Source organism: Ochotona princeps, chromosome 27 (genome assembly GCF_030435755.1).
Source record: "Ochotona princeps isolate mOchPri1 chromosome 27, mOchPri1.hap1, whole genome shotgun sequence".
NCBI classification, from domain to species: domain Eukaryota; kingdom Metazoa; phylum Chordata; class Mammalia; order Lagomorpha; family Ochotonidae; genus Ochotona; species Ochotona princeps.
The window spans coordinates 25,555,435-25,567,469 of NC_080858.1; the positions used below are offsets into that span (position 1 = coordinate 25,555,435).

Below are 12,035 nucleotides of genomic sequence, written 5' to 3' on the forward strand. Positions count from 1 at the left end.
GGCGCGCCGGTGACGTCACGGCGCGCGCGCCGGAAGTGACTGCTACTGCTGCTGCTGCGGCGGCTGGCCGGTGGCTCCTCGTTTCCCGCGGCCGAGTCGGTGAGTGCTTCCATGTTGGCGGGCGTCGCGGGGCAGGGCTGGCGAGACGCCGGCCCGGGGCGGGGCCTTCTCCGCGGCCAGGTCGCGGCGGTCCTCGCTGGAGCGTGAGGGTGGAGTTGACACTCGGGGAAGTGTTGGGTCCGAGCCAGGTTCGCGGCTCTTGTTTGTCTTGGCGTCTTGGCGGGGCGCCTCGGGGGTCCCCCGGGCCGGCGGGAGCATGTTGGCGAGGTGCTGGGAGCCGTGCCCCGCACTCCCGGGGCGAGGTGGACACGTGTGCGCTGCTTGGCGCCTCCGTTCCTGCTGTAAACCCATGCGTCCTGCCCTGTTAGCGCACTGCAGAAGTGGGGAGGTCATCACGTGTGGTGTGTGCTTAACTGCCCTCCCGTCCAGCTTCCCGACACAGACCAGGCGGAGCTGGTGGGCCAGCAGCGCGGTCCCTCGGGGCAGGCCCAGGTGCTGGCCCCCTTGGGGCCTATGCAGCCTAGTCCCTTCTAGACAGGCTCGTGTGCTGGCCATCATTCGGGTCCGGGTGCTGGCCCTCCTTCCCACGTCCCTGCCCCCCTGGACTGACTCGCGAGCGGGCCCTGCTTGCGCCCCCGCACATCCCTGTCATCTCTGGCCAGGCCCGAGTGGTGGCCCTCCTGAGCACGGCAGCGTCCATGGAGCGCTGGTGGCTAGGCGCACCCTCGCGTTGCCTGTGGTCCTGGGTCTCCCGAGCCCCGTCAGCCCTCTGCTGCTTCTCAGTCCTTCTGTCTTGGCTGGGGTTGTCGCTGCTTCCCTGGTCCCTCTTTCAGTCCTCCTGACTTAGCCCAGTTGTGTTCTCTGCGTAACAGCCTTTGTGTGAGTTCTGCCTCTGTAATCTTGCTGGCTTTGGGTAGTTAACTTGTGGCTTTCACAGCTAGTGTCTTTCACACCTGTGTCTAAGGTTGGGCGTGGCTTTAGCCATATTAAACCAAGCATCCTCAGAATCTTCTATTTCTTTGTGAATGACTTACCTCCTCGTTTAGCTATTGTTGTGTTAGAGAGGGTATTTCCTGCCTCTTGTGGAGGCAGTTGGATGTCCTGGTCACCAAGTCCCCATCCGGGGTGGGTGTGGTCTTGTGCCCCACGTGCTAGTTTCTGTGCCTTCTCTGCTAGCTGGGCAAGGGCCGGTGGTGGAGTCAGGTTTGCTTTGTTTACCGTTGTATTCAGCTCGGAGCAGGAGACAGGTGTCTCTAGAATAAGTGCTGGTGCTGAAGGGGCACTCAGAGAGTAGGGAGTTAACTGAACATGTGAGAACCCGGAGTGGGGATCCTACGCCCCACTGGTTTATTGAGGCTGTAGGAGAAGGCCAGTTGTCAGAACATGTATTTTTTTTCCCAGGAAAAGCTGGAAGTATGATTTTTAAGGGATACCAACCAGCGTTTAAATGGTAAATATAAATGCGTAAGTGAAGATTTTAAACACAGTTTTAAATACTGATTTGCCAGTCACAGATTACCTGTGGCTGTCAGGCACCAGTTGGGAATCGGCCTCAAGTGTTCTGGGAGAGGGTTGTCCTTGCACATGAGAGAAAGGGAAGGAAGGGGCTGTGGGGCATGGGGTGGTTTGGAGTGAGTGAGGCTCCCAGGGAAGAGATTAGGGGATTTTTTTAGGCTTCTGGGGGGCTGGGATCTTGGGGATTAATATGATTAGTAACAAATCCTTTTGTTTAGGGAAACTTCTCATTGAGAATATACACAGTTGACAGTTATTTAAGTAACTTGGAGGGTAAAACCTGGGAGGAGGCTGGACAGCTAAGACCAGATGGAAAATAAGATTTGGGTTTGTAAATAGGTAAACATTTGACATTTTTGTCTATTTACCTAACTTCATTTAGTGAAGAATTTCCTACTAAATATTAAACATTTTTGTATATTATCATTTTATTTGAAAGACAGATGGAGAGACACAGAACAAAGATCTTCCATCTGCCAATTCACTTTTCATATGTCTGCAACAGCCAGGGCGGGGCCAGGCCGAAGCCAACAGCCAGAGTCTAGTCCAGGCCTCCTGCTTCGGTGACAGGGGCTTGAGCTGTGGCGTGCTCCCTGGTGCCCGTTGGCAGGAAGCTGGAAAAGCAGTGGCCTTACAGCATTGTCAAGTGACTTAAAACGCTGAGTTACGTGTTCTCTGTGGAAGAGGTCAGGGTCCTCAAGCCTCTTTTTTTGAATCTCTGGTTCCTGAGCTTAAAAGCCTGCATGAAGTGCCTCATCTAGTGTTTTTTTAGCTGCATGATGCCCTTGGAACTGCCCTCTGGTCTCTCTGGTCTTGCATGTCTCTTCTGTGTGAAGGAGCATGCTAATGATGGAGGGAGAGTCTGCTCCAGGCTCCCTCTGCCTCTGGAATGTATGTCCTCAGATCAGTACTGCTTTGATCTGCAGAGTGGGAGATAATGTTTCACTGAAATTTTATGGGTAGAGGGCCTATATGATCTGAACGGTAACTGTATGATTTCTTACACATGGGCAAGGCACTGAGGGCTTGCACACGCCCTGTGTCCTGTCTTTAGAGCTCGCACACGCCCTGTGTCCTGTCTTTAGAGCTCACACACGCCCTGTGTTGTGGTGTCTTTACAGCTCGCAACTTAACTCAAAGAACTGAATTATACTCTAAAATTTCTGAAGTTTTTTTGGCTGAAATTTCAAACATTCCCGGTAGATATAGTGTTATGTACTTTTTAGGATGTTAGAAATATAGTTTACTTGCTTTTTTTTTTTATTGGAAAGTCAGATATACAGAGAAGAGGAGAGACAGAGAGGAAGATCTTCTGTCCGATGGTTCACTCCTGAAGCGGCTGCAGTGGCTGGAGCTGTGCCAATCTGAAGCCAGGAGCCAGGAGCCTCTTCCAGGTCTCCCACACAGATGCAGGGTCCCAAGGCTTTGGGCCGTCCTAGACTGCTTTCCCAGGCCACAAGCAGGGAGCTGGATGGGAAGTGGGGCCGCCAGGATTAGAACCAGCGCCCATATGGGATCCCAGCACGTTCAAGGCGAGGACTTTAATCATTAAGCTATCACACTGGGCCCTGTTGGCTCTTTTTTTTTTTTTTTTAAGATTTGTTTATTTGAATGGCCCAGTTGACAGACAGAGGTGAGATCTTCAGCTTGCTGGTTCACTCCACTTAGCTGCAACAGCTGGAACTGGGCCAGATGAACCCTGACCTTGCCTTGGGGTCTTCTGCAAGGGTACCAGGACCCAGGCACTTGGGCGTTAACCTGGAGTTGGATCTGAAGTGCAGCGGCTGGGACTCAGACCAACACTTCTAGCATTGCAATCTGCAGCTAGCAAGGCTGGGCCCCTTGACGTGAATTTAAAATTATCTAGAAGCTGTCAAGGAGTGGCATGGCACCATGGTTCAGCTGACTAATCCTCTGCCTGCCAGTGCTGGCATCCCGTATGGGCGCTGGTTCATGTCCCCACTACTTCACTTCCCATCCAGCTCCCTGCTTGAGGTCTGGGAAAGCAGCAAAGGACGGCCCAAGTCCTTTGGATCCTGCATCTGTGTGGGAGACCTGGAAGAAGCTCTTGGCTCCTGGCTTTGAATTGGCTCCCTCTGGCCGTTGCAGAGTGAGGGCAGAATATTTTTCTCTGTGTCTCTTTTCTGTAAGTCTGCCTTTCCAGTAAAAAGAAATACTCTTTAAATAAGAGAAAAAGCTGCCAGAGTCCCCTCCCTTGTGCAGATCGGACTTGATGGTGGTGGCTTCTGAAGCTCTCTGTGGATTCCAGTGCCTTGGCCTGTGGACCATAGAAGGCCAAGGAAGTCATTTGCTCTCATCCTGCCAAGACAACTGCACGAGGGACTCACAGCAAATCTGCAGTGGGTTGACTTTTCAGTTGGCCCTTACTGAATGGCCCTGAATTATTGTAAGTACCCAGGCCCTAGTCACAAAAATGGTTCTCCGTACCTGCATGCTTGAGCTGAGAGATTCTAAAGGTGTCCATCCTCAGCAGTGCAGTGCTTCCAGGACATGTCAGGAGCTGGGATCACACAGTGCTTGTGGGCTGTTTTAAGAGTAATATAGACTCCTACAGAAGGTGGTCAGCTGTAGACGTCTGTATTTGTGTGGACAGTAGTTAATACTTGCTTTTATTGGCTAAGCCCTAGGAGCAGGAAGGGTTCCCTGAGAGCCCTCACAGTGGGATTCAGCTGGGAATGCAGAAGTAAACAATGGTGAATTAGTCTGCCAGAGTAGAGTGTTTGGAGGGCTGCAGAGGTGGAATGCTACTGTTTTTCTAGTAGAATGGAAGAGCTGCCTTTTGACGCTGAGGGCGAGGGGTGCTGACAAATGATTGGAAGGAGAGGGAAGTCTGTGCTGCAGGGTGGTGCTGACCACAGTTGCGCACTACTAGAAAGATGAGCGGGTTGTAGAATGATAGGACTAGAGCCTGTTGGAGAAGGGCCTCAAGTGGAGTCTGAAGCAACAGCCAAGTCCTAAGTGGCCATTGGGGGCCGTTTGAGAATTTGATTTCTTTTTTTAAAGATTTATTCTTTTATTGGAAAGCCAGGTATACAGAGAGGAGGAGAGACAGGAAGATCTTCTGTCTACTGGTTTGCTCCCCATGCAGCCTCAGTTGCTGGAGCTGCATCTATCTGAAGCCAGGAGCCCAGAGCCTTGAGCCTCTTCCGGGTCTCCCACACAGGTGCAGGGTCCCTAGGCTTTGGGCCGTCCTTGACTGCTTTCCCAGGCCACAGATAGGGAGCTGGATGGGAAGCGGGGCTGCTGGGATTAGAACTGGTGCCCATATGGGGTCCCAGGGTGTACAAGGTGAGGACTTTAGCTGCTAGGTTACCACACTGGGCCTATGTTTATTTTTACATGAAAGGCAGATTTATGGAGTTAAATCCCCTAAATGGCTGTGATGGTCAGAGCCGGGCCCATCTAAAGCCAGAAGCCCTGAGCTTCATGTGAGTCAAGGGGCCCAAGGTGTTGGGCCATTCTCTGCTGCTTTCACAGATGTGTTAGTGTTGTAGGGTTTTTCAACCCCAAATACTGCAGCAACCTCAATTCTTGTCTTGCAGGAAAGAATTTTCATGCGGACACAGTTTAGTTTTAAAGTAAGATTTATTAGAAAAAGTTGAGAAAGTAGACTCCCATCCTAGTGATGGGAGGGGGCCTCGAGATCCTCTGCCATAGTGGCAGGGGGAAAAGCTAAAAGAACCCGTATTAATGGTGGGGAAAGTATCTTTTAAAGACTCCCCTCAACGATGTTTCTCCATAAACAAAGAAAATTCCTGGTTTCCATGGTACCTGGCCTTGGGACAAAAGGCCAGAAAGGTGTCACTGGCCAACTTCCTTGGTCCCTTTCTAATGATAAAGAGGCCAGTCTGAAGCCCTCCCCCTTGGCAATGGCTGGAGACAGAATTGGGTGGAGGCTTCAGGTGGGGAATAGATACGTTAATGTAACCCTTGTCTCCTGGGGAAGCATTCCTGATAAGATAAGATATGCACTTGTCTTGGGAGAGTAGGGAAATTCCCTTTTATATTTGGGAAGAAAAAATGACTTGGGGACCCAGAATACCCTAACTGCCTACTACCCAGTCTTAACTCCTCTCACATTAGCAAGGAGCTGGATTGAAAGGGGAGCAGCTGAGGCTTGAACCATTGCTGATAATGGAATGCCTGTGCCTCAGGTGGCAGCTTTACCTGCAATGCTACTGTGCAGACCCCAAGATTGTTTTTTTTCATGACTGAAGTTTCTGGTTTGGGCCTGGTAGTCTAATGGACCTCATCAAGGAGGATAGAGGGATGTTGGCTTCTGAGACCTGTGAACAGCTGCTCTGGCTCACTGAGTTGAGGATGTGTGAAGTATTGGGGTAGAAGTGGAGCTGTGACTCACCACTCTGAAAAGTGAGTTTACACGTGGTGCCAGTTCTGTGGGCTTGTGAGTAGTGTTAATCCTGGAGAGCTCATGTTCACACAGCGTTTCTAATGCTAACTGCAAGTTATGCAATGTCTTGTTACTTTCTAGAGTTATTTGAGTAGCAGAAGCAACAGGGGAGAAACAGATCTCCCATCTGCTGTTTCAGGTGAAGTCAGAGCCTGTGTATCTATCCAGGTCTCCCTCGGGGGTAGCAAACACCCAAATATATGACTTTTCTTTCACTGACTGGAGTCACCTGTCAAAAAGTTGCATGGGTGAATATAGAAAGTGAAAGGAATGGGCTTTGGGAGGAAAGCTTTTTATTGTGAGCATTTTTTTAAAGAATTTTTTTTTTTTTTTTAGTGGAAAGGCAGATCAGATTTATGGAGAGGAGAAGAGACAGAAAAATCTTCCATCTTCTGGTTCACTCCTCAAATGGCCACAGTGGCAGAAGTTAAGCCAATTCAAAGCGAGGAGCTTATTCCAGGTGTTCCCCAAAGTTGGTGCTGGGCCCCAGGGCTTTGGGCTGTCCTCCACTGCTTTCCCAGGCCACAGGCAGGGAGGTGGATGGGAAATGGAGCAGGGGTCAAGAACAGGCGCCCATTTCGGATGCTGGCACTTGCAGGAGGATGACATAGGCGTTTAGCCGTTGAGCCAACCTGCTAAGGCCCCTGAGCCTGGATTTAATGGAAGATGAACAAGTTAAGTGCAAAGTACCCTTACAGCCCAGTGGCTTGTACTCAGCAGTTCGGATAAAAAGAGAATTTTGATGGAATGTTTTGATGCAAAGCTCTTACCTAAGTTCTTCCTGCTTTCTCAGTTGCAGTTACATTACAATGGCTGGGGCACTCTGTGGAACGCAATGCTCCTCCTGCCCTGGAGGGGGTTTGTGACTTTGGACTAGTCCAGTACCTTTACAAATGGAGCCTACCTTCCTCACCTGGGTCTCCCAAGGGGACTTTTCGTCCTCTTTTAACTGTGGTGTAGAGGTCTTCCTGTTTCCTGTTGTGTTCTTCAACTTGCATATCCTTTTGTAGTCAGAGATTTTCACCTACAAACTTTTGAGTCTGAAGGGGCTTCCTGCAGAGCTGAGCTGGGGCACTGAGACCTCGGGAGTCTGAATGCCTGTGTCAGTTAAGCCCCTGTTTGTTACCTAAATCTGGGTAGTCACAGTGTTATTAATCCGAAGGTTGGTGTTTTCACGTTCTTTGAGGATTAGATGGTTCCATTTGAGTTTAAGTTTTGGTGATTATATTTTTGCACTAATTACCCTAGGTACTTCATTATATGCACCTGCTCCCTTAACTGTTATTTTTTTAAAAATATATTTATTTTTATTAGAAAAGCAGATTTACAGAGGAAGGAGAGATAGAGATCTTCCTCTATTGAGGTTCACTTCCTGGACGCACTCAATGCTGAAAGTTGAGCTGATTTGAAACCAGCAGCCTTTTCAGGGTCTCTAACATGGGTGCAGAGGCCCAAGGAATTGGACCATTCTCTGCTGTTTTCCCAGGCCATAAGCTGGGAACTGGATGGGAAGTGGAGCACCAGGGACACAAAACAGCCCCAATAAAAGATGTTGGCACTTGGAGATGGAGGACTAGCCTCTTGAGCCACAGGGCCAGCCCTTATTTTATTGTTTATTAAAATGTTTAGTAGTTTAGGTAACACAACTGTGTTGTGATGCTGCTATTTTGTAACAGCTGTAGATTTGGTAAGTCGTGTACATAAAAATGAAGTACTTGCAGATTCTGTAAAGGGATTCATTCAATGTTTTAGTGTATACAGCAGTAAGATAATTAAAGTGCTCCCATCCAGTGGTGCGTTCAAAAGATGCCCACAGTGAGCCAGTGCTAAGCTAGGGCACAGTGCAGGAACCCATTTCATGAACCAGGGCTGGGCTAGGACACAGTGCAGGAGCCCCATTACACGAGCCAGGGCTGGGCACTGGGCTTGGGCACTGGGCTGGGGCACAGTGCAGGAGCCCCGTTACACGAGCCAGGGCTGGGGCACAGTGCAGGAGCCCCGTTACACAAGCCAGGGCTGGGCACTGGGCTGGGGCACAGTGCAGGAGCCCCGTTACACGAGCCAGGGCTGGGCACTGGGCTGGGGCACGGTGCAATAGCTCCAATGCATGAGCCAGGGCTGGGCACTGGGCTGGGGCACAGTGCAGGAGCCCCGTTACACGAGCCAGGGCTGGGCACTGGGCTGGGCACAGTGCAGGAGCCCCGTTACACGAGCCAGGGCTGGGCACTGGGCTGGGCACAGTGCAGGAGCCCTTTATGTGAGTGCATAGCAGAAGGCTGCAGTCAGGAGCCATAGTTGCAGCCTGGCTCTTCCTCCTGTGTGGAGCGCAGGGATCTTGCCTGTCCAGGTGCCTGCTCCAAGTTCTTGATGGAATAAAACAGTAGCTGATTCCAAGAACGTGTTGTAAAGAATAACTTCCATGCTTAAGTATTGTGTGGACATTGTAATGGTAAGTAATTTTCTAAGATGATTCACCATTTTTCTAGTAACTAAAATTCTAAAACAGGGATTTGAAGAACTGACTCTTTTTTTTTTTTTTTAAAGATTTTTTATTATTATTGGAAAGCCGGATATACAGAGAGGAGGAGAGACAGAGAGGAAAATCTTCCATCCGATGATTCACTTCCCACGGTGCGCGCCAATCTGAAGCCGGGAACCAGGAACCTCTTCCGGGCGGGTCTCCCACACGGGTGCAGGGTCCCAAGGCTTTGGGCCGTCCTCGACTGCTTTCCCAGGCCACAAGCAGGGAGCTGGATGGGAAGTGGGGCTGCCGGGATAAGAACCGGCGCCCATATGGGATCCCGGGCTTTCAAGGCGAGGACTTTAGCCGCTAGGCCACGCCACCGGGCCCGAAGAATTGACTCTTTTAAAGATAAAGAACATTTACTCAGGATTTGTAACTGTCAACTGTGATTTCTGTGCTTCTTAGAAGATCCGGGTAAATGCCTCGTTGGAACACCTTAGGCCTTGAGTCAAGTGTGCAAGATGTTCCAGAATTCACTCAGAGCTGAAGTGGTAGCCGTGTTGGCAAACAGCACCCCAGACTAGTTGGAAGTGTTGATCTAGAGCTCTCACATGGGGTCTGTGAGCCTGATACACAGAAAACCAGTCACTGACATGGGGTGGGAGAACAGAGTAGACCCGTAAGCCCAGAGGAAGGAGCTGGGAGGTACTGCCTGATTTCTGGGCCTCCTGATGAGTTTGGGGAAGGGAGGTTCAGTGGAGTCCAAGTTCGCAGAGCCTCTGAGCTTCTTCTGATAGGTGATGCTGTGCTCTTGAAGGAGTTTGGGAGGGCTGAGTCGGCTTTGTTAAGAACAGCAAATTCTGGGGGTTACCTGCTGACCCTAACCGAGAGTTCAAGCCTCAGCAGACAACAGTGGCCAGTAGGATTTTATCCAGTAGACAGAGGCACGGGGCTGCTTGTGTTGAGCTATGGCAACGTTGGCATGTGAGCTGTAACCCTTCATCGGCTCCTCCCTCTGCCTGCAGTGTGCTCTGCCCTTCCTTGGCATGTCCCTATCCTCAAGAAACCAGTGTGAGGCCCCCCAACAGGGAAAAACCTTACCAGTTGTCTCGAGAGAGGGAGTTTCCCCAATGACCACCAAAGACGAGACTTGATGCAAAAGCAAGAGGCTTTATTCGATTACCAGCGCGCTGGGGCCAGGGCCAGTTCCTCACGCAGGAGGTAGGCATCGACCCCAAGTCATGGTATAGCATCCTTTTTAAAGGCTAAACCAAGGCTAAAATCATAAAACCATAAAACCATAACCATGAACAGGGAAGGGGAACCCTAAACATAAACAGGGAAGGGGAACCCTAAATATAAACAGGGAAGGAACCCTAAACATCACTGTCCTTCACTGTCCTTTTCCGCAAGCAAAATACAGAAAGCAAAAAAGCAAATTAAATCCTTCTGTCATTTCAATCCTAAATGTTCCCTTTCACTAGCATAACTTAATTATTTTTTCACTTGAAAGGCAAATTTTACAAAGAGAAAATGAGAGACAGAAGAGAAGGTCTTCCATCCACCAGTTCACTCCCTAAATAGCTGCCATGGCCAGAGCTGAGCTGATTCAAACCTGAGAATCTGAAGTTTCTTCCAGGTCTACCACCTGTGTGTAGGGTCCCAAGGCTTTGGGCCGTCCTCTGCTGCTTTCCCAGGGCACAAGCAGGGAGCTGAATGGGAAGTAGGGCTGCCGGGACGTGTAACACAAACTAGCATCATGTGGGATCCCGGCACTGCAGCTTGGCGGATTGGCTTGCTGTGTCACAGCACCAGCTACACTGTCATGTGAGCTGTACCGCTGCCCCTGCTGCCCCTGGGTCAGTGGATTTTGTTTTTTGGTAAAGGATGGCAAGGACTGTGAGGCTGTATCCTGCCCTTCCCTCATGGGGTTTGGGCTCAGCTGTCCCCGTGTTTACTTCACCAGGGCTGTGTACCTCATAGAGACCAGTTCAGTGCACTGGTTGATGCCCTGCAGAAGTAACTGGTGGTTCAGGAAGGTTCGGGGAGAGATGTACTGTCAGGTTGTTACTTTTTCAGGCTTTTGCTTCTGCTTCATTGCTTGAGCCTCCCCTGGAGGTTGTGTTCCCTCTCCCCAGTCGGGGTGATTCTCTAGGCGGGCATGCTGTCCTGCTGGTCACAATTGTCTCCAACTTCTACCTGAGTGTATTTAGTTTTTGCTTTATTCTAGTTTATTTCCAGTTGCCGGATTTTCATACAAGTTACAAGCTTTTGCTCTGTCTAATGTTTTAATTTCTGAACTTTGTGAATTGGTTAAAATAATTAAAAGTGCTGAGTTTAAAAAAAAGTCTAGTATCCTGTGACGTTTCAAGACTGTTGCTTCAATTTCTGAATTGCTTTTGATGGTGAGGCCATTTTAAAGTCAGCGTTGTTACTGCTGTGGTCTTTGAAGAGACCTTGGTGATGTGATGCTGTCGTCCCAGGGAGAAGCTGAGAGATGCTGGCCGTGGCCTCTGACGGAAGCTGGCAGCCCCAGCCTGTGGTGTCGCTTCGTGGCACTAGCCCGTGTTCCGTCTCTTGCTCTGTGTCTGGTCTTCTGCCATTGCGGTTCCGTCGTGTGCTTCAGGACTCGCAGTGTGTCTGCTCTCTGCCCTTCAGCTCCCAGAGTAGGAAGCAGTTTTCAATTTCCTGAAAAGCAGATATCCTCTTCCTGCAAGCGAGATCTGAAAACTGCTGACATGTTTTTACTTTTAGAATTTATGAGCGTGCCTTTGTGTTAAGGTAAATTGAAAGCTTGTGAACTGAAGTGTGGCTTGTGTTGTCTTTGTGTTTGTATAGGATTGTCCATTGAATGTGTTTTTCAGTTGAAAGTATTTTACTGCCTACACAGAATGGAAATGGAGCGTTGACCCTGTAAAAGCAGCAAGCTAAAGTCTTCAGATCACTCCGCAGTAACTCACTTTGCTGGCCAACCTTGTCAGTGGTTAAAATGAGTCTTGTTTTCTCTGCATGGGAATAAAGAAGTATGGTATTTATGATTCTCTGTAATTCCTGGAATAGTTTCTTGGAAGCTATAAAATAGCCTTGAAAAATGCAAAGTGGGGCCTTCCATTACTCTGTCTATCTATCTTTAGAGAAAATTCCAGCATTGTTTAGCAGAAGCATCCTGTTAAAACTGCTCTTCCTTTTGGTTACTTGGATTTTTATTTTTTCCCTTGAGAGTTCTGGAAAACACTTGGTGGGAGAAAGTAAGCGTTTTCCTCACATCTTCTGTATTCCTAGGATGTCAGAAGCGTAACTTTGGGTCTCTTCTCTGTCTAGTGGCTGCCACAGGAGGTGAGATGTGGTCTGAAGGGCGCTACAGCTATGAGCGACCTGCGAGAGAACGAGTGCCTCCCCGCAGCCACCCTGCTGTAAGTTGCTCCGACCTGCCGACCTCCTGTCCAGTTGATCGTGTAGCCAGGTCCAGCGAGGTGTGCGCAGGGAATCTTAGGAGTTCACCACTTGTAGATAAAAAGTAGATCAAGCTCGTCATTTAAAATATAGTTGAAAGTTTGAAAATCA

The 12,035-nt window shown here is 49.6% G+C and overlaps 1 protein-coding gene across 1 annotated transcript in view; it reads left to right on the top strand.

Annotated features, from left to right (window-relative positions):
• The first annotated feature begins 58 nt into the window (after positions 1-58).
• The window catches only part of PPHLN1 (periphilin 1), a 70,883-nt gene continuing 58,906 nt past the window's right edge, over positions 59-12,035 (top strand). Inside the window, exons 1-2 of the mRNA XM_004597888.4 lie at positions 59-99; positions 11,793-11,884. Of these exons, the coding sequence (XP_004597945.2) occupies positions 11,813-11,884 (72 nt within the window). The 5' untranslated portion in view covers positions 59-99; positions 11,793-11,812. The remainder of the gene's footprint in view (positions 100-11,792; positions 11,885-12,035) is intronic.